The sequence below is a fragment of the Copadichromis virginalis genome, linkage group LG7 (genome assembly GCF_057382275.1).
Source record: "Copadichromis virginalis isolate Kocher_CV1m ecotype Utaka linkage group LG7, C_Virginalis_male_GT1.1, whole genome shotgun sequence".
NCBI lineage: Eukaryota > Metazoa > Chordata > Actinopteri > Cichliformes > Cichlidae > Copadichromis > Copadichromis virginalis.
Window position 1 is genome coordinate 51,246,244 of NC_140624.1, and position 26,757 is coordinate 51,273,000.

The 26,757-nt window shown below is 40.2% G+C and overlaps 2 protein-coding genes and 2 non-coding genes across 5 annotated transcripts; 3 read left to right on the top strand and 1 right to left on the bottom strand.

The window, feature by feature from the left end:
* Window positions 1–25: 25 nt before the first annotated feature.
* st8sia5 (ST8 alpha-N-acetyl-neuraminide alpha-2,8-sialyltransferase 5) lies at window positions 26–17,847 on the bottom strand. Of its 2 annotated transcripts, XM_085464046.1 has the most exons (9): window positions 17,059–17,847; window positions 12,378–12,485; window positions 11,940–12,035; window positions 8,448–8,540; window positions 6,063–6,149; window positions 4,607–4,751; window positions 4,355–4,467; window positions 2,150–2,242; window positions 26–2,055 (listed from the first exon to the last, which is right to left on the bottom strand). In XM_085464046.1, the coding sequence occupies exons 1-9, from the start codon at window positions 17,202–17,204 to the stop codon at window positions 1,593–1,595; spliced, it is 1,344 nt and encodes a 447-aa protein (XP_085320172.1). In that variant the 5' UTR covers window positions 17,205–17,847; the 3' UTR covers window positions 26–1,592. The 2 variants fall into 2 exon arrangements, with proteins under 2 accessions (XP_085320172.1, XP_085320173.1); XM_085464047.1 differs by lacking the exon at window positions 11,940–12,035 and having other exon boundaries at window positions 17,059–17,845.
* A 4,137-nt stretch (window positions 17,848–21,984) lies between these two features.
* Window positions 21,985–26,631, top strand: rpl37 (ribosomal protein L37). Its single transcript, XM_085464048.1, has 4 exons — window positions 21,985–22,061; window positions 22,795–22,930; window positions 23,225–23,309; window positions 26,311–26,631. Exons 1-4 carry the CDS (start codon window positions 22,059–22,061, stop codon window positions 26,378–26,380), a joined length of 294 nt encoding a protein of 97 aa, XP_085320174.1. The 5' UTR covers window positions 21,985–22,058; the 3' UTR covers window positions 26,381–26,631.
* Window positions 22,642–22,722, top strand: LOC146706054 (small nucleolar RNA SNORD72). Its single transcript, XR_014921819.1, has one exon. It is a non-coding gene; the product is annotated as a small nucleolar RNA SNORD72 (small nucleolar RNA).
* On the top strand, window positions 24,619–24,698 carry LOC146706055 (small nucleolar RNA SNORD72). Its single transcript, XR_014921818.1, has one exon. It is a non-coding gene; the product is annotated as a small nucleolar RNA SNORD72 (small nucleolar RNA).
* Window positions 26,632–26,757: the final 126 nt, after the last annotated feature.

Consider the following 26,757-nt stretch of genomic DNA (forward strand, 5'->3'; position numbering starts at 1 on the left):
CAACACAAAATAATGAACATACAAGTGAAAATTCAGACAAGTTTATTTACAAGCACAGTAGCAGTATAAAGAATGATCCAGAGTCATTTAAGAAGCACTGTGTTATATATTACCTCCATTCTTTACACAGACCAGATCCCCTCTATTTCCACTCTTGCTCATTAACTGTGACTGTAGAGCAATTTAGCTCGAAACTTTTTGGTGCTCCATAAACACACAAAGAGTCTGTATAAAGACATGAAGGAAACAGCATATTTTTTTTTAATCTTATTTGTAATGCATTTAAAGAAATAATGGACAAGTGCACAGCTGAGCATGAACAGAGGAGTGACTGAAAAGTAAAGTTACAGTCTCACAAGTGAAATAATTTGTTGCATACAACAAAACAAATAGAAAAACCTTTTATGACTTTCCAGTGTACCACAGTAGCATAATACATTTTTGGGGGTCATAAGTGAAAATGATACCACATCATCTCAGCCACTTTAACATATCCATCAATCTTTCTCCAAGCAAGAGTCTTGTGTACATCTCCAAAAGCACTGTGAGCTTCAGTTGAGGCTTAAGTGTAAACATAGGCTATATCAGTGATCGCTGAAGCAGGCACACACAAAGCCAAGTATAGAGTAAAGTCATGCAGAGCACTACGTGGTTATGAGTGGAGTTTACAGGGAGGGACTCCAGTAGAATACAAGCCATGAACTGCACATGAATTACTTTACCTTAGTGTGCTAGGGTTGTGCTTGGATGAAAAGAGGCAAACTAAAAACGTTGTCTGCACATCATACAGAGGGATTCCATACCTCATAAGGCAATAAGGCTTAAGACATGAAAGACAGCGATAGGCTGGGTTGCTTTAAAAACTGGAAAGCCAAAAGTTCTGTGGAGTTGGTGTATTGCAAAATATTTTTCTAGCTTTCACCCTAATCTATGACACCCCACTCCTCCCCCAAAAAACGAAAAGAAAATCTTGCCTCTTTTCCACCAGAAATGATGAGAAATATTTGGAAATGGGAGAAAGAAGGCCGCGGAAAACAGGCCGTTTCAAGAGTGTTTTTAAAATATTCACCGAGGGAATATGGTGAATAGGAAATAGATTACAAAAGTAGACAACTGAATTTTACAGTTTGATTTTCTTTTCATATTTTTTAAAATATTAGCTGAATATTAAGATTCAGACTTTGTTTTTTTTGTTGTTTTTTTACACAAACATTAAAAGCTGCCACACCCACAGAGTGTCTGAGAAAAAGAGAGAAGAAGACGGGCTTAAATATCTGTGTGACCAAGTAGAAAAACAACACCTCTGTACAGTCGAGCCACTAGAAAACTCCACAGAAACAACATCGCTATGAAGACCACTTTGTTCACATTAAAAACAAGCATCCAATGGTCTGACAGTCGGAGATAAGATGCTGGCAGAAGAGAAATCTTCAACATGTAGATGAGAGTGTCCCAAGGCCAACTCTGTTTGAACTGGGGTCAAAATAGTTGCCTGAACTGAGATTGCCGTGATGAAAACTGGCCTAAAGACAAATTAAAAGGTCAAATCTTGAGCAGTTGCATTAAAGCAAATTACTAATTAGAGTGAGGGATCATGCGCATGGCCCTGTGTGTACGTTGATGATCCCACGTGTATGCATGTGAATGAAGTTGAAAATTTCATGAGGCATTGCGTGAAAGCCCGGCCGTGGTTTGACGTTGTCATAGTAGTGGTGTGTGATGAAGATGCCAGAGGGGTTCATAGGAAACGCCCAGAAACCGTAGAGGTGGACCTCCTCGCACATCTCTAATGCGGCGGTGACTAGCATCAGGCCGCTGCTGAGCCGTTTGGCGCGGACGCCCTGCACCGCCCAGAAGCGCTGCACGTTAAGCAGATACTGCGGGTGGAAGAAGAACACACCTCTCTGGGAGTCAAAATCATCCAGCATATACTTAACTCTGAATGACACGTCGGTGTTGCGGGTGTTGTAGAACGCGGGTAGCACCACTGAGGAGTTTTCGTAATTCTGAAGGACGTCATAAAACGGCCTCCGCCATTTCTCCAGCTTCTGAAATCTGCAGAGAAAGTGATTCATGTGATAAAAGGAAAAGATCATTGGCAGAAGCTGAGCTAAAGAGGTGTTCTTTCTCAGACCCATATTTACAGTACCTCTCAGTTATAATGCTCGGGTTTATTGTCACCAGATCTGTTTTAGTCCCAACATCTGCTGAATATTTGTCATTAATGGGCGGTATGTTGCATCTGCAAAAAAAGGAAAATAACGTTTCACTAGAGTTTAATAATCATTTAGATTTGACTTGATATGTTTAAAAAGAGGCATGCTGAGGAGACAACCTGAAGAGCTGCACAAGTAATCATATAATAGTTTTAATAAGAAGTTGTTGGGGTATTTTTCTTTTTACAATAAATTACATAAATTGGTTAACCAACCAAAAATCCAGAAGAAAACACATTACACAAAAGGCATAAACTGATTTGCAGGTCACATTACACAAAAGGCATAAACTGATTTGCAGGTCATTTGGGGCGACCGTGGCTCAGGGGGGTTGGGAACCGTATCTGTAACCGGAAGGTCGCCGGTTCGATCCCCTGGCTCTCTGTCCTGGTCGTTGTGTCCTTGGGCAAGACACTTTACCCTACTTGCCTACTGGTGTTGGCCAGAGGGGCCGATGGCGCGAAATGGCAGCCTCGCTTCTGTCAGTCTGCCCCAGGGCAGCTGTGGCTACAACCGTAGCTTGCCTCCACCAGTGTATGAATGCGAGAGTGAATGAATAGTGGCATTGTAAAGCGCTTTGGGTGCCTTGAAAAGCGCTATATAAATCCAATCCATTATTAAGTGAAATCGGTATTGATCTCCTACCAGCCAGAATTGTGACTCCCACTATTCGTACTATCCTGATCTCAGTTTGTTATGTGCATAAAGCACACCTGTACACACAATCAGTTTCTATTATTCAAACCTGTCTGCCACCATGGGCAAGAACAACGACTCGTCAGAGGACGTCAGAGACAAGATCGCACCATGTACAAGTCAGGAATGGGCTACGAGACCATCAGCAAGAAGCTTAGTGAGAAGGTGACAACTGCTGGTGCAATTATTAAGAAAAGAAAAAAATATAAAATCATAAAGTGATGAGAACCTACTTCCCTCAGTCAGAAGACTGAAAATGGGTCATGGGTCTTTCCGCGTGACAATGACCCAAAACAAACCACTAGGGAAAAGGAGTGGGGAAAGAAGAAGCACATTAAGGCCATGGAGTGGCCCAGCCAGTCTCCAGAACTCAGTCCTAGAAAATATATGGAGGGAGCTGAAGCTGCGAGTTGCCAAACAGCAGTCAAGAAATCTAAATGATTTAGAGAGTTTCTATAAAGACGAGTGGACTAAAATCCCTCCTGAGATGTGTGAAAACTGACCAGCTACAAGAAACGTATCGAGATACTTATCTCACTCAATGACATGAAGCTCAACTTATAACTTTTATGTAATGTTTTTTTTCTTTATCTGTATCAAAATGAAACGACCATAAAAATTAGAAAGTGTTCATTCGTTTGTAAGTGAGCAAACTCATATATTCAGCAGGGGATCAATAATTATTTCCACCACTGTAACTGGAATAAACAGGAATTTTAACATTTGAATTTCTCTTGGTGAAGCGAGGTCTATGGGACTACACTGATCAGCAGCAACATTAAACCACTTCATATTCATTTTGCTAAAACAACTCTGATCCTTCAGGACATTAACAGTACCTCCAGGGATGTCCTTTGGTATCTGGATCTGCAACATTGGCAGCTTGTCATGCTGAATCCCCAGACACTCAATCAAATTGGGATTTAAGGTGTTTGAAGGCTCAATACCTTGGGCTTTTGGGAAGCCACTCTTCAACAATACTTGGTTGGAAGTTAAATGTCAAAGTTACAAAGTTCCATTTTTGTGAATGGTAGAACCAAGGATTTACTAGCAGAAACTTGGATTCTACAACGATCCAAGTAATACGCTTCAGTGGTTTTGATGTTGTGGCTGTTCAGTGTGTAGATTTCAGAATTTAGTGCTAGTTTATTATTTGATGCTTTGAGTTTAAAGGTTGGGGTAAAATTTCAAAGAATTTTGCATGAAAGAGGAAGTACTTTTATGACTTCTTGTCATGTAATTTTTCCCAAGTTAAAGTTTTAATATTCGTTCATTATTATTTTTTATTATTCATTCTCAATTAACCACCAATTGTTCAATGACAATTTGTATGTATTCCTCGAAATTAATATAAAGATCAAGAATATTAAATCAGAACAGAATTCCAGGTAACACTGTACAGCTCTCACATATCAAATACTAAAAGACTGCATCGTGAATACCTAAAAACAAAATCTGCTGAGTCAATTTCCTTTCCACATTTGCTGTTCTTGATGATACCACCATTTCCAATGACAGCACATTTCTTGAACTGCGACTTGGAATACGGCATATCCTGAAAGACATGAGGTGGTAATGTCAAATGAACACAACACAAGAACTTTTGAAATAAAACACATCAGATCAGCAGGTTTGGAAATGCCCACAGATACAGTAGAAAATAGCAAACACTCATAAAGAGGTGGTGAACTCACATCTGGTAACATCTTGAAGATCTCAGTAGTAATGGGAAGGATCCCACTGGTGTCCACCTCGTACCTCAGCTTGGTCCCTGCAGGAGTGTTCCTCTTGGTTGTGAACAGAAAGTTAGGAGCATTACAGCAGCGCGACAGAGACATCCTTCAGGACGACACCAAAGAAAAGTAAAACTTAGCTTTAGAAGATGCACGGTAAGATCAAAACCAAAATTATTTCAACCTTTACATCCTAATTGTTTTGGGTTGTTTATCAAAAGATGGTCATTACAAATTAACAATGTCTTTTTAAATAAAATGTTATTTCAGCTCTTGATATCGTCTTAAAACATACCTTTGATTAATGAGTTTGCACATTTTTTAAAGAGCCCAGAACCCAAAGATGATAGTTTTATAGATCACTGGTCACATTGTTAGATACACTTGCTTGTTAATGCAAATGTCATCCAGCAATTCAATGCCTTTTGGCATGTAGAGCTGGTCAAGACAACCTACTAGGTGGTGAATTACTTTGAATGGTTGTTGCCATACAGGCTGGTATTTTTGAGTATTTCAGGAGCTAAGGATTTCCCACACAACTATCTCAAGGATAAAATACCTAGTGAGTGGCAGTTCTCTGGGCAAAAATGTCTTGGTGTTGCCAGAGGTCAAAGAAAAATGACCAAGCTGTTTTGAGGTGACAGGAAGACATCAGAAACCCAAATAACCATTGATTATATACAAAGTATACAGAAAAGCATCTCTGAATACACAACATATCAAAGCTTGAAGCAGATGGGCTACAGAAACTGATGCTAAAGTTCACATGGGCTCTCCAAGGACGTGATGGAGATTGAGATCATGGATGTGCAGCTAAAAAATCTCTAGCAACTGTGTGATGCTATCATGTCAATTGAGACCAACATTTCTGAATGTTTCCAGCACCTTGTTGAAGCTGTGACACCAAGAGTTAAATTCTGTAGACAAAAAGGAGTCCAGCCCAGTATTAGCAGGGTGTAACCAAAAACGCTCCCATTGAGTGTATATAGTAAGATCCTGAACATGTTTGCTTTTTTCTTTTCTATGTAAGAATATATAGTATTTTATCCAGGATACTAATCCTTCATCTTATTCTACTTGGTTATTTATGATTCCCCAACAGTCAGTTCATCGAAATATTGTTCTATAAAATTTGGGGTTGGTATTCTCCATATTCTGTACTATTTGTACATATTTGGCTTGTAAAGTTTACTGTATTTTAACTACATTTTATCAGCAGAAGTAATCATTAATTTTCTGTAGAGGACTTCCAAACCAATAAATGTCAAGGTGATAATAGATAATAATGTTTCTTTTAAACTATTCAAAAGGTAACCAGTGCACTTCACAAAAAACACAGTCTTTAGAAAAAAGACCTTTTCGATAAATGCAGACATTTACATACATAATTCCTCTGCTCAGAATGAGTAACACTTACTTAAAGTTGCTGGCCTCCTCCTTGTTCTGCTCCCACCTACACACCTGCAGGTTTCGCCATCTTTCAAAGAGATCTGACGTTTTCACCCTGGTAGAGAGATGGACAGGATTGAGAGACTTGTGGGATGAGGAAAGACGACTTTATTCCGACTGACATGGTTTTTCCAATTAACCATTATTTCTGAAGAGGCAACAAATTGAAGAAACACCTTAAACGTTTCAAAAAGATAAACCAGAGGCCAAAAAATTTACTGCAACTTTACTGATCACCCTGGATCTCGACTCATTAACAGAAAGCACATCTGTAAATAGATGTCCTTGAACTGACATGCCCTTGGAGATGATTGGGGCGGCGTGATTTGCTCTGGGAGTCAGGCTTGTGCGTTCATTTTGCTGCCTGCCAGAGTGACAACAGCTGTTCCCTGCCGCAGCCAGAGTCGTTCTAGGACTTTCATTGAGCACTCAGTATGATTTTGATAATTAAGCTGCCAGCCTGAGGGCCACATGCAAAAGGTCACTGGACATTGTTCATATTCACACAAGAGGAAAGATGCTGCTCAGATTGCCTTTGGAGCAAGTGGCTCATTGAATGAATCTGGCCAGTGATCTACTGTATGTTGTAAGCATGTTATTTATAGTGTCCTGTAGTGATAAGAAAATAAGAAGCGCAACAACTTGGCTCAATAGTGTTGGCAACAAAATGGATGTTATTGAGTAATGAAACTGCTCAAATGGTCAAGAATTGCCTGAAGTAACAACATAAAATAATCTGCGCTAGCAAATGTGTCAACTGTATTGACACTGTGTGTACTTACTGAAACATGTACTTATTTTTGTTTGTCTTTTTGGTCACACTATGGCATGACTCCAGACCTGAAAGTGTTGTTTACTTAGCTGGTTGACCTTTAATAACTCAATAACTATTACTGTGAACTTTTATGATACTGGATGGTTGACAAAATTCATTGGGTTGCCTTGAAATCTTTCATCACGCCAGTGTCAAAAACTGCTGCCCAACAGCAAGAAAACAAATAATATTGGTCTTCTATTGGTGGGCCTCTTCACCATGTTTCACGGTGCTAGTGCTAGTTTAGCCAAAATAAGCAAGTATTGCTTTCTATACTACGCACTAAAACACCCTGTATGTAGGGAGACTTTGCAAATTAAGCCTCCTAATGTTAGCTGATAACACACCACCTTCTCATCTTAAAATAGCCACTTCTAGCGTTAAAAAACCAACATGTCAGAAGTCAAAATGCTAACACAGGGGCTTCCAAAACAGAGCTTCAAAGACAGCTAGTTAACGTAACAGAGCTCTCATCCATCTTTAATGGAATCATGTTCAAGTATCTTCAAATACTATCCTTTTCAGATTTATTTTGTGCCTTGTGCAGTATTAAGTTGTAGCATTGAGAATGTTAGCATGCTAGAATAGATTTAGCCCATTTTTGCCAACAAAGCCTCAGCTTACAAAGAAATAATCAGAATGTTGTTGACACATTTGGCTTGCATTCATCACACTTCACATGATATTGTAATGTGTGACATACAGATGAAAAGTTCTGCAGTCATTAGTTGGCTATAATGACTGTAAACTAATGAGAATTAAAATCTGCTGAGATGTGTCAAGGTTGTCAAGGAGGACAACTTCACTAAAACCTGACCAATACTTTAGAAGGACGAGCAATTCTTGAAAATGCCTGTAAAACTACCAATACTACCTTCACCATTAGCACAACTTAGCTTATTCTCTAAGCTAAGTTGTACACAAGTACAGGATGTCATTTTAGAGTTGTTGTTGTTTTTTTAACAAGATTGTTAAGGGCCAATCTTGTGGCCCTTTGTTAAAATATCATCAATATCTTGCCAATACTCTTAGTGGAGCAGTCAGGGATGATAGACATCTCATCATCAAGTTTGAAAAATATTTACACCTAAAATGCTGACTTTAAGTAATCTGATTACCTGTAAATTTTACATGTGATTTGGCTAAACTGGTACAGTGTAATTTAATTATTAATTACTTGAATAAATAAACTTTTCATTTTATGTATTTATGTTGCATTTAGTTAAAATTATTGCTTCTTTTAGTTCAGTTAAGCTACAAAAGAGTTTAGAACTCCTGCTTTGACTTGGATTCATATTGTTGTCATCCAGAACCAGACATTGTTTTGAAAATGCTAGTTACTCTTACGCTGGTGGTGATGCTTAATTTTTAACTTCTTCATGCGTTTTTTTTTTTTCTTCTACTACTCAATTTATCTTCACTGACACTGTACCAGTGAACCCTACTCCTGACACATGAATACTTTCATACATGATAAACACGCAGGATTACCTTGGAGATTTTTTTACCTTGTTAGATGAAACATAATCGGACACTCACATTGTCAGCACTTTGACGTCTATAATCTCCTGTCTGAGCTCCCTGCATGCAGTAGAGTTGTAATCAAAGGAGCCATCATAGTTTTCCAGATACCTGGAGGGATAAAAAGAGTCATCCTCTGCTTACATCTATTCAACATAAAAGAATTTAACAATAAACAGAAGAGATAAAATACACTATGCTTAAATAATATATATATATGTAAAACAGTGTGTTTAAAGGTCACAATAAGAAAAAATATTTCATTTTTAATATAAAATGTCTATGGTTTGACTTTATGAAATACTAGAATATCAGTAGAGCATTGTGGAATGACAAATGACAGAAATGATGTCACTGATTTTAGGCGTCACAAACAAGATAGTAACATGTCTACTGGACACTTGCACCAGATTCTGTTACATCTTAGTCTAAACCAATGTCATACACTAAGTGAAGAAACGTAGCACCTCTCATATTTTTATATAGTTCACTGGCTATGATGAGAACTTGCATGGTGTAACATTGGTACTCTGGGGCTAAAATGTGTGCATACACTGTATGTTCACATGTTGAATTAGGAGAGAAACAGACAAGGAAATAGGGCTGATTCCAGTGCTTGGCTTGCTAAAATGGTGGATTAGACAGTTTAGCGGTGTAGCATCTGGTGGTTATGAGCGTGGCCGGGTCGGTGCTTTTGTGTGAGGAGTAAGTAAGTATATCAGCTGTGCTGGCTGGAGTAACGTGACAGTTTGACTGATTTATTACAATTTTGTCACACTGTAAACATGAACACATACAACAGTAGTCATGCAAACAAGTAACCATAACAAAGAGGTAATAACAAACAAAGAGTTTGGGAGGAATTTTATCTTTTTTAATAAGGACTAAAGAATTGGAAGAGCTTCTTTTAGACACATGTGAAACAATCGTTACACTGGAATGGCAACATTAACCAAAAAGTATACAAAAATAATGTCTTTAATGTGTGGTGTGCTTTTGGTTGATTTCACAAAATGGTCGTGTGAAGAACGCTGGAAAAAGAGCCATGCTGGCTGGGAAATTTAAAGTCGGCTGTTGTATTTCTGTGTACTGATGCCTCATTTCTTCCAGCCTTTTGTTTAAACGTGATCAGAAAGCGGTCAGGATAAAATGTGTGTGTGGTGGGGGGCGTGGTTAGTATGGAGGAATAGGAGCCTGCTAGTATTATGTTTTGTTGGGTAGTCGATTTTTAAATATCACTAATTACTATAATGCTTTGTTGAAATAGCTTGGATGTACATCTGTGAAGCAAAGAGACTCCGTTATGGAGATGTTTGGTTTCATCCTAGGGTTAGAAGCACAGACAGTATCAAAGATGCACGTAGCCACCATCACAGAAGTTATTAAGTTGAACGTTTTCATGTGGTCACCCTGGTGCTTTAAAAACCAGGTGTGGTGAGCAGGCTCTGACTGTTCAAAGAGTAAGGGACTTCACCCCCTGCTGACCATTCAAAAGAATGCAAGCCATGGTGGCTTCACCTTCAGACCCAGAAGCTACATCCATCTTTCACACTGCACATGTTTAGAAGCCAGGGATGAAAATTGAACTGAACATGTTACATGATTTAGGTTCTGAGGGGAAAAAAAATAAGGAAACACATGTATTTTCCCTCATGCTTATCCTATTACCACAGCACCATTTGCTATATTTCTGCTGCGATGCCTGCTAACATTAACCCTAGCTAACTGTAAATACATGTGCGACTGAAATCTGTCATGGGTTTTCCACGTGCGCTTCTTTGACACTACATGTAACATGCATGGACTCAATAAAAATTCAGCATTATATAAAGTTATTCTGACATTAGCACTGTAGGCCACAGTCTTGCTTTAGTGGTTATTTAGATGGGTTTTTTTCACATTTGCGGGGTTTTTTTGTTCTTACACCATCAATATGATGCATTTGTAAACTGTCTTACCCTCATGAGATTGCTATCTTTATCCTGATCCAAAATCTTCCTGTTAAGGTTCGGCAGTTTATTTTTATTTTTATTCCTATTTATTCTATTTATCCCCTTCGTATATTTTATTTATATATGTCTCTGTATTTATATGTGTGTGTGTGTGTGTGTGTGTGTGTATATATATATATATATATAATATTCTGTAACTGTAACTTCTGTCGGTGCTGTGCTTTTGGAAACCGAATTTCCCAGAGGAACCCACCCGAGGGATTAATAAAGTTTTTATCTTATCTTATCTTATCAGTGAGGCACAGAACTGATCCATCTCTTTCTGGCTTCATTCACCTAAATGTTTTTTGTTGGCTTGTTTAACCCAAAGGACATATTGATCTGTTGTATATCTTGTGGTAGAGACTTTACTTTTCTTTACATCTTATTGTTAAACTGAAAGAATTCATATACTGGAGAACTACATCAGAATTTTAGAGGGCTCTTGCAATGCTAACAGTGTTTTTGATAATGCTTGGTTAGGGACATGATGACATGTGAATTGGGGGAACCTGCAATGTGTCTTTGTTAGAATGAATGTTGGTATCTGTCGCACATTAAATGGAGCATTCTGTTTTGAAAGATGAATAAAACTGCTGCATATTACTTGTGGCTGTGAGGTAAATGAGGTGAGTTAACAAAGCAAGAAAAAAAAGATTATAAAAGGATGCAACAAGCAATACAATGGAGAGATGCATTAAAGGAACAAGATGCTGGGATAAGATTGTACAAATAAGGAACGATGAAACTGGTTGTCTACATCCACCTGATGATGCAGTGTATTTCAGAGGTTATACAGAGAGGAGCGGTGGTCTCATAGAATATATTTGACACGCTGAATAGAGGCTGTTCATTCTTGTTTTAGCTAAGATGATAAAACCTTTGCAAGTGTTCTCTGTTCAGGTCTGAAATCAAGACAACAATTTACTCCATGAGGTGAATTTCGTCGCTTATGGCTTCTTAGATTGACTGCGCAATTGCTGGTTGAAAAAACCAATCCAAGATGAGCATTTTAGCACAATTTCGTGGGGTGTGGGAGGCGGGGAGGGAAAAAAATCGGGCACGTTCCTGTCTTCTTGTAACAAAGAGAGTACAGGGGGGAAAAGGGGTTAAATCCAGGTCGCAGAGAGAGACAATGCAGATGTGAGAAGGGGAGATAGGAGGAGCGGAGAAGTGTCCACACTATGCATATGGTATACACACAGAGCTGTGCAGAACAGTATGAGACATAGGTTGACAAGGCATTTTGAAATGGGTGCTGGATGCGACACAGAGATACAAGGAGAAGCCAGTACATCAACAGGAGACCGTGGTTCAACCAGCTTCTGAAAGGGGGTGGGATTTAGGGATTTGGGAGGGGTCGAGGTGGACGGGATCAGACAACATGCAAGAGCAAATCTGAAGTGCAACCACCACTGAAAAAAATATGAGAGTTTATCCCTTTTAAACTAATGAAAAAAAAAGAGAGATATTCTTGGGTTTCTGTGAAAATGCTAAAAATGCCTTCAAACTGGCCTACCTTTGAGGGCGTTTTTTTTTCTTCTTAATATCAGCTAGGCAGGGTGTGACTATTACGGAGATCTGTGAATCTGGCTGAAAATTCTGACGGAAACATCTGTCAACATGCAGACAGGTTAAGTTAGAGTTAAACGTGTGATGTAGCCCTGTGACATCAGCAACCCCCTGCTAGCTTCCTAAACCTGCAGATGTCAATAACAAGTAGAGAAGAAAAGTGCAAATGTGCCTCGGCTTGAGCCCTTTCTACAGCATCTGAGGGGAGTCATGGGGTATCAGCGGCCCAGTCCACGCATGCAGGGCTGGGTCGTCACTAGAGATGGTGGATTTGAAACTTGTGATCTCTCATTCACTCTGCCTTTCAGTCTCTCTCTCGCTCTCTCTCTCACACACACTCTCTTTTGTCAGAGGTGTTGTGCAGTCAGTGGCGCTGGAAAGGTACCTTTTCCTTCCATTTCTGGCAGGCTTCAGAGATCCGTCATCGGAGAAATTAACGGGACCGGTCCAATTTCCTGTCTCGTCCCCTTTGAGTCGGCTAAACTGTTGCGCACTAGTAAGAAAATGAGTCAGTTTATTTGGGATTTATTTTCCCCATTGTGCAAATGTCAAACACATACTCCCAATCGCATATGTTCAGTCACAAAACCCAGAAAAAGTTGTACCTTTACACACTCACACATGCACATACAGAGGAAGAGGGGACCAGCTTTTTGGCTAAAGAAAGACAGTATATGACACCAAGCAGGGTTACAGTGACACCGTGATCTGAATGATACATTTATGCTGGGCTGATGCCACTAATCTGAGTGTGATTCAAACATTCACACTGTGCAATATTTGCTTGTGTGAGCGTTAGACTTGTAAATCAATATATTGAAGTGAGTGATTTAAGAGATGAGCGATAATCAGTGCCAACCGGCCAGCAGATTTGCCAATATAGTATTAAGCTGCCAATCTAGACCATCTTTTCATCCAGATATTACTGAGAAACAAAGGGAAGATTGGTTTAAGCCACCAGATCTAATAGTATTCAGTGAGTGAGAAGAACCTAACCCAGGTGAGGTATCTCAATTTAGAGCTAAAGACTAATACATCGATACTGTACCTAACAAAAAGATGCAATGGCTTGCAGAAGCTTAACCTGACCTTTGGTCTCGCTATGTTAACTTCAGCTGGATGCCATCACAGTACATTTATCAGAGGAGGTCATTTGGTGCATGTGTTTTATAGGATGTTATAACTGTGCCCGGAATAAAAAAAAGCTCATTCTACAGGAGCGAGAGCCGGGATTTCTTTGAGGGAGAAAATGGAGGAATGCAGCTATTTTTAGCTGTCAATCAAATCTGAAAATGGCAGTATTGTTTTGTTGTTCTCAATAAATCCATCCTCCTCCTTTGCTGCACATGCAGCAGATGTTACTTAGACAGGAGGAAAATGTGTTGAAAGCTATTTTCAGCTCAGTGTTTGTGCATTAGAAGGGTTTCTGGCACCAGGATTAAATGGTAAATGTGATCTTTATGAAGGGAAATGTCAGCACGTTAAAGTATATTCCTTAGTTTTGTGGGGAAAAATGTCCAGTCATTTGAAAACTTTTGTGCTTTTCACGTGTTGTTTTTTTACTTAAAATTTGATCTTTGAGATTTTCTCAACATCATCACATTCCATACATCTAAATATCCGGAGGAGTACAACTTCTCCTGTTATGCTGACTATTATGCAAGTACTCATGCGTGACTCATTTCTAGGAGTGCTTTGTGGGTGTCGTGCTAATTTCAGCAGGAGGAGATTGAACCCAAAGAGCATTTCTGGATGCATTATGTGATGGAGCATTTATCATCAGGGGCTCGCATCAATACCAATCGGCAGGCGCGCTTAGCTGCTCTGAGTGCCACTTCAACATCTCCATGGCAGCGGCTGCAGAACCGAACGCTAAAATTCGAGAGGCTTCTGTCCCTCTTCTTGTGCCTCAGACAGGACAAAAGCTAATCAACGCTATTCAAAGTGGCACAGTTTGGTTCATTAGGTTATCTAACCTACACCTTAAACCCATAAACTTCTCTTCCACAGTGTGTTTTTTGTCCTGTCTTCCTCCCATCACCACCAGTCCTCCCTAAACCAGGTTCTCCCTGAGGTTTCTTCCTGTTAAGAGGGAGTTTTTTCTTCCCACTGTCACCAAGGGCTCGCTCAAAGTCGTCTGTTTGATTGTTGAGGTTTTCTCTGTATTGTTGTAGGGTCTCTGTCTTACAGTATAAAGCACCATGGGGCTACTGCTGTTGTGATATAAATAGAATTGAATTAGTCATAGCCAAAACAACAAGCCTACTGCAGGCTTGAGTTTAATCTGACATACTTCCGTGTTGTAGCAAAAATTCAAACTCCAAAAGTGATTACTTGAGTGCTTTGACAGGCTGGTAAGACTAGAAAAGCTCCATACAAATGTAGCTACATTAGATTACTTCTGACTCACAGATCAGCTTAGGATCAGGATCAGCCCTTAGGAGCCCATCTATAAGTCCACATGAGATGCTAATGCAAGCATTTGTAGACAAGCAACAATCACTAAGTTGCCCTGTAGCACTAATGTGCTCTGACTCCATCAGCACATCGATCTGGATGCTTTTTCACTGCTGTGTGTTTCTCTAAGACGACCTCGTCTGTTGTTCAGACCAAAACTGAAAACTGGGCTGTAGCTGAGCCTCTCCTCTGCTTGTGCTCTTACTTTTTCTCTTCATATTCCTTCATATTGTTCAAAGTGCGGTGACTTGATACCATGTGCTAACATCAATGCTCAGTTACAGCTGTGTCAACAGCACAAAAACCAACAAAAAAAACCCACACGCACAAAGAGAAAAGGCTCAAAATCAGGGAGATACAGCTCACTTACATAATGCAACCAGAAGATTTAATAAACATCCATGACTCCACAGGGCAGCCAGTAATTTTGTGAAATGATTAATTGAAGCAGTAATAGACTCACTGATAATGACTATCATAATTAGTTGCATTTACACTGCCACTCATCATCTGTGCCTTTCTTAATCCCTTCCTCCCTGCAGCCCGGGGTGCTATTCTCTCTATCCAAGAGTATTTTTAGATCGCCCTCCTCAAGTCAAGCGGAGTTGAAAGTTAATGTCTTCGTTCTCAGAAGTGTGTCAGCGGTGTCCCTCAACGATCTCGGGCTGCCACTTTATAATCCTACACTCTCCACTTCACCCCTTTGGATGGCACCAGGATGGCAGACAGGGAGCGGATTTATGTGTCTCTCTAAGGTGCCTCCTTTCAAACTGAACGGTCAGATTCACAGACAGATTTATCAAGTACATCAATGTGCACGTCGTACTGTTTGACTTTAATGGGTATCCTCATGCATTGAACCGAGAGCCCCTTCAGCCATAACACTGACGTATACACAGAGTGAGTTGATGTAAGAGTGATGATACATCTAAACTGTTACTCCATAAGCCATCATTCAGTTTGCCAGCACCCAAATGTCTCCTCTGCAACCATCCTAGCCAGCCTACATGCCTCATGTAATTACCAATCTGTTTTTATGTTTTGTTTTTTTCTGTGAAGCACTGAAGCAAAGAAGTGCACAGCAAGCATCCTGCCAATGTGTTCTCCGGCCAAGGTTTGGAGGAGGGAAGAGGCTGGGTGTGGCCGAATCCATGTGGATGACTTTGGATTGTTTATGCATGGGTAGGTATCATAAGATGACGCTTCTCTCTCTCTCTGTTTCACACACACACACACACGCATGCATGAAAACACATTCCTTTTATCACACTCCTTGGGTCTCTCACAGTCCCCTTCCTCTTTCCCTTGCTCCCACTGAGGTGTGTGCAGACAGACTGTAGCAAAATGGCTGCCGCTGAGCCAACTGGTTTCTGTTGTGTGGCTTGTTCCCCTTCTCTCCTAGGCCGAGCTCTAGGAGGAGAGCAAAAAAAGGCGCAGGGGCGAAACAAAGTGTGTGTGCTTCGCGTCTGAATTCATGCATCTCACTGAAGAAGTCAGGATGCCATGAATCCATGCCGAGTATTATCAGACCAGCCCGGCAGGGTGGCAAGGGAGGGATTAGTTGTGTGCGTGTGTGTGTTTTTTGGGAGGGAGGGAGGGGGACTTTCAGATTGCAGCACATATATGTTTGCTTTAGTAAGCATATATGTCCTGTCGGTAAAGTATCTGGAGGTGGTGGTGAGAGGGGGGGTAAAGTTTTATGTTTCTTTTTGAAGCACCTGAAGCTCAAACATCCCAGCTTCTCAACATCTGCTCGTCTCACGGGGATTTTAAGCACAGAGTATAAAAGAAAGTGACCTGAAAGTTGGGAAATAAATCTTGCAGTGGGTTTACAGTGGACTACAAACCAGGGTCCAACTAAAGAACGCCTCTGTCAAGGGGTTAAATACTGATGCAGAGGCATGAAACGTGGCTCTGCAGTGGCAGCATGTGCACTAGGGTGCAGCCTGGTAAAATGAATTATTTAACAGGGACCAAAAAGAAATACACATCATCTTCAACATGCTGCTTTCTGTCATCATCATCACCATCATCATCATCACCATCATCAGCTCCAGTAGCGTTCATATGTGTTATGAAAATCTGATGCCTCTGTCAGATGTAGGCTACGACCAGTCAAGAAGGCTGAAACGGAAATCAAAGAAAGGTCTTTGAAGAAAAAACGAAAAAGAAGGGGAAAACATTACCATGCACAGCTGAAGCACTGTGTATGGTATGAATGTGATGCTTCGTTTTCTGAAAAGATCAAAAAACAAAAATAAAAGGAACAAAAAGGAAAAGAAATCCAATGGAAATTGTTTCTATGCCACTGGGGAGAAAGAAAAACATGGATGGTTAATTGCTATTGTTCTTTGCAGCCACTAAAGCTTGTCCCGACATGTAGACCATCCAGACTACTCTCATTTCTACTGAGCATGTTCTTACCTCATCACTCACATTTTTACCTTTTCCATTAAAAGCCACTGATATGATCAACAACGACTACAAAGGCATGCTTCTTACCGCTCACTGTCATCCTTACACTCTTGGAAACTGACTGCGCTCTAATGTTCTTTCTAATCGTGGCTGAAGAGAAGAAAGGAGTGGGGTAAAAAAATATCAGCACTTACCTCTTGATGTAGTTTTTCCCGTAGAGAATCTGCTGCAAAAGTGTGACGAGCCCAAACGCGCAAATAAATATGAAACAAAGAGATCTGCTGCCGAGCAAGTCTTTACCCGACGATGGGTCGGAGTATCCCATTTTTCGGCGCAGCATCCAGGGCTGACGGTGACACCCGCTTCGGTGTCTCTCTTCGCTGCATTCAGAACCAGGATGGCAGGTGTCTCGTACCCGCTGGAGTGGACATTGTCCATCACATTGTTTTCCCTTTTAGTCTGTTTTACTGCTCTCTGACCACAGCATCACCGGAGGAAGGTGATGTGCACCGGGATCTGCGCTTGAGATCTCAAATCGTTAGTGACCTTGTTTTAAAATACGCGATTCTTATGTTTTGTTTTTGTTTTTAATGTCTGAGTAAAAAAGCACGAACGGCCCCGGAGGATATTCTCGGTGCCTATCGGTTATCGCCCTATACCCGCTTCGAGGAGGCGCAGTCTCTCCGTCGTGTGCAAGCGGTGCAGATTTGTGTAAAATGCGCGCTGGGTGCAGAATAAATCCTGAGATCTCAAGTCAGACAAAGCAAAGGCATCGATTCTTATAAGCGCGATTCTCGCTCTTTTTCTTTAAATCGGGGGGGCTGAGAGAATAACAGCGAAACACATCCCTCGTGCGTCTTGTCAAATCTGAGCAAAGGTGCGTGACTGAAATCTAAAAAAGAAGGAGGATGCGCCTTTTCCCAGCCAGGCGGACGGGGGCGCGCCGTAATTCATTTAGATGCTCCATACTCAGCCAAAACGCAAGGTCACGGTCTGCCGTTCAAGGATGCGTCTGCGCAGACACGACATCTACAGCCGCCCACTTCACATGACCTCGCAAAGCTGATAACAAAACAAAACAAAAACAAGTTTACCATATTCCACCTCTAAACTGCGAGCCTGGGCAAACTTAAAGAAATGACCAGATTATCTTCCATTACAAAAACGACACTAGCAGTAGGCGGATGGAGTAAGAACTAGAGAAGTACTATGAGTAAAGACTGTCCTGCAGAGCCAGACCATCGATGCCAAGCTGATCTGTAACTGGACGGTATCTGCAGGACTCCTTCTTCTGACTTCTCCTATTTCTGACTGACCCGTTTTAATACAAGGTACATACAATACATACAACTAAAAAATAAAAGATTTTTTTAAAATGTGTCTTGTCATCCTATGGCATGTGTTGCCTCACAGCAAGAAGGTTGTGGGTGTATAGACTTGGAAGATCTCCTGGGGCCTGTGCAGATTCACTCCAAGGCATTCCAGCTTGCCTTGTTTCTACCTGTTAATACCCCACCTTTAGCCTTTTGCCTTATAGGGCAGCTACGATAATCCCAGCATCCCTGAAATGGGTACAAGGTTAAGAAAATGGATAGATGGATGGAGGATTGATTGATTCATTAAATTGTCCTCTGTCTGGCGAATAATCAGCAAATGCACCTCACACAAAGACTATGTCAGTATTTTGTTCTGAAGCTAACTAAAATGTGGTCTTTTATTCAATAGGTAGACAGAGTACGGATGGAACAGACGGCCAGTTTACCATATTTGAAACACCTCAAATATGTAAAACATGTCCACATGTGTTTTAGCATTCTCTTTGGTCATAGGAAATTTGTAGTAGGCGAGCCAAAAGTTATTGTCCCATCAGACTGAATAGTTCCTTGTGCTTGTATCACTGTTAAACCAAATTGAGATCTTTGTCATTTTCCTGCTGGGCTCTAAAGCCTGATATATGGCACAACATGGTGTTATTCAAGGTTATCAGACAATCGAGACAATTGTGTGCAGCGTGGTGGTGAGATACAGTTGAGACAGTGTCTGGCACAATGTCTAGCTGAATGCGTGAGTAAATTAATGAGAGATTATCTTTGTTTTTTTGAATAGTTTATTAGGCTGTTGTTATGTGGTTGTACCCTGCAGTGTTATTACTGCTGTTTGCAATCACTCTTCAAGTGAATAACTTTCAAATATTGATAGAAATTAAATGAAATGCAATTAAATACTTCTAGACAATTGCAGTTGCTATTATGTGTTTTAAAAATTCTAAACTTTTTACTGCTGCTCATTAAATTAAATTGTTAACAGAAATTAAATTTTTTTTTTAATTCATTTTTTAAGACTTTTGCATTTGCATTGAAGTTGTTAGGCAGCTATACAGAATTATGAATGGATGTTTCAATAGCACCACACTATTGTTTCAGCTGCACTTGACATGGGTACAGTTGAGGACAGTTGGAGTAAAAGTGGGAGACAAATGTGGAAAAAACATAAACTACTTATAAATAGTATTGTTTATTATTTTTATAGTACACATAAGGGAAGCATCATATAAAACCTAACTTATTTTAATTCTTGGCATTTGTAAGGTCTACCGACACATTTGCGCATGATTGTGGTCACAGTGCGAGTGAGGACTTTAAGGTTGTACTTGTACTATTCTTCATAATGTTCATTATAACAGCATATTTGGGAAAGTACTGTGAAGTATGGACTAAGGAAAGCAGCCAAGAGGCAGTACAGAGAGAAGCTGGATGGCTTCTATTCTACTGCTAACTCCAGGTGGACGTGGCAAAGCCTACAGCACATCACAGACTACAGCATCAGCTCCATAGACAGTCTTCCAGATAATCTTCACCTTCTACACCCGCTTTGAGACGCCCGGGTAAAGCACAGAGAGGAGGCACACATACAGGACAACCTGCCCTTCACCCCCTCCCCTAACTGGCTCATCGGGTCAGGCACATAAAGAACTGAAAGAGGTCAACCCTCACAAGGCAGCAGGACCAAACAACATCCCTGGGCAGGGTCTCCTCAAGCATGTGCCAGTGAGCTAGCTGATGTTCTCAACTTCATCCTCAACATCACCCTCAGCCAGAGCACTGGTGCCCCTTGTTTAAAAAAAGCAACCAGTGTCCTGCTTCCCAAGACGAGCCCGCCAACCTGTCATGAGCACTCACTCTGACCATCATGAAGTGTTTTGAGAGAGTGGTGCTGGCCCACATTCAGAACAGCATTCCGGACACTCTATACTCCCTTTAGTATGTCTACTGATCCAACAGGTCCACCTCAGATCCTACACTTTTCTCTCCCTCACTTATATAGACACACACCTATCAGAACTTCAGTCAGCATTACTACAAACATAGGCTGAGGGATGCGTTGAGGGATGCATCCTCAACCCTGTTCACCTACAAATGGGTCGCCTATCACAAAGATAGCATCATCCTAAAGTTCACGGATGATACTGCAGTAACAGGACGCATGACTGGCAGCAACAAAACCTTGTGGCAACACCAACGCTATGGACCACAAACGCCTGCAGAGAGAGGTTGGGACTGCTGAAAAGAGGATTAGAACTCCACTGCCCTCTCTGCAGAGCATCTACCATCACAGAGTTCATAGGATAGCTGTCTCCATCCTCAGTGACTCTACCTACCCCCAACATGGACTGTTCAGACTTCTACCCTCAGGCTGGAGGTATAAAAACATGAAATCTAGAATCTCCAAACTAAATAACTCTTCCTTTGCTACTCCCATTTGGGCCCCATTATACCTGCTGCAACTTCATCTCACAGTCACTTGTATTCATACAAACCATTAAGGTGCAAGAAGCCGCTGCAGTATTCTCCTGAACAGGTGTGACCACTCAGACAATATCGCTACATAAGTGCTGATATAGGAAGAAAAGAAGTCAAAACTGGAAGCCATTGTCAAGCTTTTTCCCCCCCCCCCCCACAAATTCTCAGGTTTCCAAACCGTTCCAATATCTCACTGTACATCTGCATGTCTCTGAGCTTCTGTACTGGAATATCATTAAAGTGGTGGTAAAAACCAGCACAATTCTACACTCCTGTCTTCAGCCCAGCTGTGGTGGTGGCGGTTACAAAAATCGAGAGGTGCACAACCAGCCAAAGTGACACAGGATGCGATGTCAAATTCACCGCACGATACCCATGACAACCCCGTCATGGGTGTCACGGCAGGTATAATGGGGCCATTAGACGTCATCTGACATGAGCGTGCAACCATGGTTTTACAACCGTCTGCTTTTTCTCAAGTTACACACAGGTGATTGCCACTCATTACTGTTTCTACTGCACATGCTACTGTAGCATGCTAAAATGTAAATTGTGTAAATGTGTGCATAGCCTTTTGCAGCTCAGTCTTTTTATTTTATTTATATATATTTAGCATATCTTATATTTCTATTGCATTAATTTTATTGTACCTAGTGTAGTTCTTTATAATTGTTTCTACTGTTTTTAAATTATGATTTTTTTTCTATTTTTTTCTGCGGAAAAAAGAAAGGATTTAATTGCATAGGAAACATGTTTCTGTGTAACTTGAATCTAGAAGATAGGGTTTCAAAAAATTGTTCTAGTTTCTAACTAAATATTGAGTTTCAATAGATATTATGAAGTACTGTACAAGTATTTTTAGTTTTTAGGCTACAGACATTAAAAAAAGCAAAAACACAGTTCTTATTTCCTTGAGCTCTTGATGTTTTTATATACAATATCAATGTAAGCCTTATAAAGATGACATGTGTCATACTACGATGTAATAATGAGTGCGTTTCTTCTGTTAACTCATCAAATTCTTATATTTTGAATATCACTCTTAATATTAAATAAATACTAATCTGAAACACGTCTTACTCGACATACAATTTATAGAAAACAAAATAAAACAAAAATACTTTTTTACTATAAGTTTTTTCTTTCATACGGGAATGCGTCCGAAAGGTCGTGTTTTCATTAAATAAAAACATGCACGCCGGTGTCGCCACTCAGACCACCAGTCAGCCGGTAATTAATAAAATTATATTTTTGTTTGTTTTTTGTTTTACCTTTTGCACAAAATGCTTTACGGAGGGGTCACATTTCTTTGTTACACAGGAAAAAGCACGGATGTAATTTGATGCAGCTCCAGCTCCTCTTCCGGTCTCTTTTCCCACAGCCACCGGAGAAAAATGGTATGTAGCAGCGCTGGTAGACAGAAATCTCGTAACATCTGTTTAATGTGCCATGTATCTGACACAAACTGAAGCCACTTCTGTGTCGGATAAACACTGTAACCGGTTGGATGATGTATTTTTGAGATAAAGTTTGATTTTAGTAAAAAATACTGTTGTTCCTGTCACATCCATCCAGCACTTGTTTGCTGTCGTTAGCCTTTAGCACAGTTGCACTGAATGGGCTAAATAGTGCTAGAAGAGGACAAAATATCGTAAGCTTGACTTTATCATCGATTGTGGATTTTTCCGGTAATCACAAAAATAAATGCATGGAAAATACATTTACGGTTGTTCGTTGGCAAAATGGCAACCGGTGTTTTTCGCCGATGTTAGCATAGCTAGCATCTTTTTCATGTGGTCCATTTCTTTTGGTAACGTGTACAAAATTAGTGTCGTCAGCCACTGCAGATTTTGTCTGAGGAAAGCACGCCGGCTTTCATTGGCCGTAAAGTAACTATCATTTGAGCATGTGTGGCAAGCTGAGGCCACGAGTTGCTGCAACCACTGTGATTAAGTGTTTGCTACCACCTGAAGTTCAGTCTTGTCAGTGATGTTTTTAAAACACAAATGTCTGAACAAATGACTGCCTGTGATTCCTCCTTTTTCACTGAGACAAGACTGGCCCCGGCCTGGTCTACAATCAGATCTCCTTGAGTTGTCCCTGATCTCACATGTTTGTCTTGCTTCTCAGACCAAGGGGACATCATCTTTCGGTAAGCGCCGGAACAAGACGCACACCCTGTGCCGTCGTTGTGGGTCCAAAGCCTACCACCTGCAGAAGTCTACCTGCGGCAAGTGTGGCTACCCTCAGAAGCGCAAGAGAAAGTGTAAGTAACCTTAACGCATGTAATAGAATACACTGTTTTTAAATGTGATATTGGCAAACTTTATGCTTGCTTCTTGTGTTAGTGTATTTTTTTTATTTTTTGAAATGGCAAAAACCAGCAGGTTGCTGTCTTCCAGCATATTTTAGTGTAACACCCCACTGGTTTGCACCCATGCCCTGTCAAAAAGGCTGGAACTTAACTCCTTATTATGAGCAGCACTGTCAGTATGCTGTTTAGCTCTTCATTGATGTGAAGTGCCATGCTCCCTTGATTTATGGTGCTGTTCATTTTCAGACAACTGGAGCGCTAAGGCCAAGAGGAGGAACACCACTGGCACAGGTCGTCTGAGACACATGAAGGTCGTCTACCGCAGATTCAGGTAAGATGTAAAAAGGAGCAGATCACAAAGTGTTTCAAGGTGTTCGGTGTGTTAATTTATCATGCTTCTCTCTGTCAAAATCTAACAGAGGTGCACACCTCGTTTCCTTTTTCCCCTTAACATGTTTTTGAAAATCGTCACACCGACAGGATTTTATTTTTGTAAAGCTTTGTTTGCTGAAACATCATTTAGGTGTGGATGAAAGGCCAAAACATAGAAAATGGTTTACAATGATACCTGTGTACATGTGAATGTAGCCTTTGTTTTGTTTGGCGGTTTTTATTTCCTTAAAGAATAATAGGTTACAACTGAGGTTACAAGATTTTTTTTCATGCACTAAATAAATTAAATTGCCTTTTCGTCTTATATTAAATTATTGTTAATTACTTGTACCTGAGGGATACAGGTTAAAATTTCCCTTTAGCTTGAAAATGTCGTTTAAAAAAAACTTCCCATGGTGCTGAATGGGTAAACATAAGTTCCACTTCAAGCAAACTTTACTTCAGTTCTTCACTTTCTGAGTCTTAAATTGGTTTTTAGCCTTAGCATCAGTATTACAAAGTTGTCTTGATGACAGGACTCTTAAACGTGTAATGAATTTAAACACCTCAATGAAAACGTTTGCAGGAAATCACAATTTGTTAAACACAAGTAAACCTGGAGTAAATTCACTTGATTTACTAGGTTGATCTATAAACCTTGGATATGTTGACAAGTTGTGTTGATGTGTTTCCAACAGGAAATATAAGCAGGATTTCTGTATCTTCTATCAGCTCGATAAAACCAAATAATTTTCCCACTTTGACAAAAAAAATTGACATAAAAAGATTAATAGTTTATATAAAGATGTCTTATAAGACCATAATATTTGCCTTTTGACTTTAAGGGATGGTAAAATTTGTGTGCACAAGCAAATATTTGTATCAACAATTCAAGCAAGTGTTTACAAAATCTAAGAAAACTCTCAATACTGAACTTGTTTGGCAGTTGTAGTTAGCATACCACTCTTTTTTTTTTCTTTTTTTTTCTTCCCTTTTTTTTTATTGGTAGACTTTAAACAGAGTGTTAGGCTTGCAGTGTGCAGCTGGGGTTTTTCTTCCCTCTCCCACTTACTCGTCTTGCAGCAGAAAACTGAGCATAAAGAAGTTGCCAAACATTTAGTATTCACACTTCCTATTAAACAGTTTGAACATAGAGTAACGGGGTTGTGTCCTGCTGCAAATCAGGGTTGTCTTGTCATATTTAGCCCACATAGTTTTACTGTCTCACAGACTGGGTGTATGAAAATGAGGTTTGTCTTCCTCAATGCTGCTCACCAATGATGGTGAAAAAAAAAATGTCTGAACAAATGAACTTAATATGACATCACTCTTTTCTCTGAGGTGAGTGGCATTTCAAGACAAGTCATATAGAAGGAAATTTTGTCGGTCTTACTACTTCTTGAGAGTAAGTGGGTGGTTAAAACTCGTACGTTTTGATATTTATGTTATCATTTACAAAACATTCAAGCTGCACAGTGAGCAGTTATCCTATTTCAGCTTATGTAAACCAAGTCGATCTATATAGGGGTTTTACTTATTGAATGATTTTTTTAATCTGATGTTAACATATCAGCTGATTTTCCAGACACATGAAGCACAGGAACATTTTCCTAAGATTTGTTGTGTGTAGTAAGTAGCTTTTTGTTGTTTGTGGCATGTTGTCAAAAAGGAAGTTTTAGGGTGCCCCCTGGTGGACAAAGCATGTGTAAGGTTAAACCGTGTTTCTCCCATCTCTTCTTTAAGTGGGGGGGGGGAATAATTGACCAGCTGTTAATAATATTAAAACAGAGATTGGAAAATGGCTAATAGCGGCTCTTGTTATAACCCCTTTGATAAGATTTATATCAGGCATAAATTATATAACCATTTAATGTAAGAATATGAAAGCTGTACTTAATGGCTCCAATTATGCATTTTCATTTTTGTATTAGTTTATGTAATGATGCTAATAACTTGCTTTTACTCCAATCTGGCAACACAACCTTGGCAGCAGCTGTTGAGTTTCCACTGTCTCAGGCAGAATGCCTGTTTAGCTGCAATTCAGTTAAATCACCTTCACTGGCTCATTAACGCTGGCAGTTACTGCACAGTTTCACAGTTCTAGCTGTTAGAAAATATTCAGTGTAAATAAATAAGGGATGGCGATGTGTGTGTGTGTGTTGGTGGCATAATGGGTGAAAGCTGCGTGCAAGCCTCACAACAGTTCAAACGTGGCCAAAATTTACAAAACACAGTAGATCTGAGGGCAAACTATCTTTAATCTCCTCTCCGCTGCTTCTGATAACATGAATAATTTACCTGAGCCCAGTCCAGCTAGCAGGCATCGAGTCTGTGTTAAATTGGGACAAATCAGGGAACCCAGTAAATATTTTTAGTAGTTGCGTGGGTGTTTTCTCCTGTCGTGATGATCTTAAGCTTTTACATGTGGTACAGCGGTGACCCTCCAGAAGTGAAGCATCTAAAATGTCTGACTCATTTGGACCTGACATTTGGTGGTCTCCTCCCTCCTGAGCGCTCGGTCTTTCAGTGTTTGAGGTAGAGAGAAGTATTATGTGCTGCCTGTAGGGGAGGACCACGTCAGTACCAACATTGTGTGTAGTTTGTGTATGAAAATGGTTTACTTCCGTTGACTCAGGGATGTTTTCCAGAATGACGTTTTTGGTGAAATAAACATTTGCATTCTTAACGTCACAAACTTCCTCCAGTCTCAGTTGTGCCAAGGTGCCCTGCATTTTCTATTCATTCTTCATATAAAACAAGTTAAAATCATTATTTATATTAAGATTTAATCATCAGCATTCAAGCAGGTTAGTTGGGAATAATATTTGGATCGATGTAGTGGTTTTAGCGTTTTTGTAGAATAACAAACAACGTGACTTGGACTTCTTTAGCATGATTACCTCTTAGTAAGACTAGTCTAATATGTCAACAGCATAATCAGTTTTGTTTTTGTTTTTCAGGAATGGTTTCCGGGAAGGCACCACCCCCAAGCCCAGACGCGCTGCAGTGGCCGCCTCAAGCTCATCCTAAAAGACACATTTTTGGTTAAATAAATGTGATGATAAACAGGAGTTGCAGGCTCGTTTTGTGGTCCTTGTTGTCTACCCATCCATCAGTGGCCATAAACAGTGTTGTTGTAAACAGATTTATATACACACACACACTGACTTTGTTTCTTCTTGATTACATTGTATACATCTCCAGTGTAAAGGGGGGGGGGGGGGGGAAATCAGGAGTTTGTGAAAAGTGGAAACGAACTTGGAATAAAAGGTTTTCAGTCACATGAGCTGGTGTCTTAATGTTGGAGGTTTTCTTACAAGACCAGCCTTATAAGAGCTAATGTCTGGTTTATGGAAATACTGGGTTAAAATATAACAGTCTCATGAAAGAACACCTATGATACTGTG

Coding starts and splice junctions, on each gene's coding strand:
- rpl37 (XM_085464048.1), top strand. Junction 22,931..23,224: donor TCAGAAGCGCAAGAGAAAGT/GTAAGTAACCTT, acceptor GTTCATTTTCAG/ACAACTGGAGCGCTAAGGCC. Junction 23,310..26,310: donor GTCGTCTACCGCAGATTCAG/GTAAGATGTAAA, acceptor TTTGTTTTTCAG/GAATGGTTTCCGGGAAGGCA.
- st8sia5 (XM_085464046.1), bottom strand. CDS start 17,204: ATGCTGCGCCGAAAAATGGGATACTCCGACCCATCGTCGGGTAAAGAC. Junction 12,036..12,377: donor GCCAGAAATGGAAGGAAAAG/GTACCTTTCCAG, acceptor GCATGTTGACAG/ATGTTTCCGTCAGAATTTTC. Junction 4,752..6,062: donor GAGGAGGCCAGCAACTTTAA/GTAAGTGTTACT, acceptor GTCGTCCTGAAG/GATGTCTCTGTCGCGCTGCT.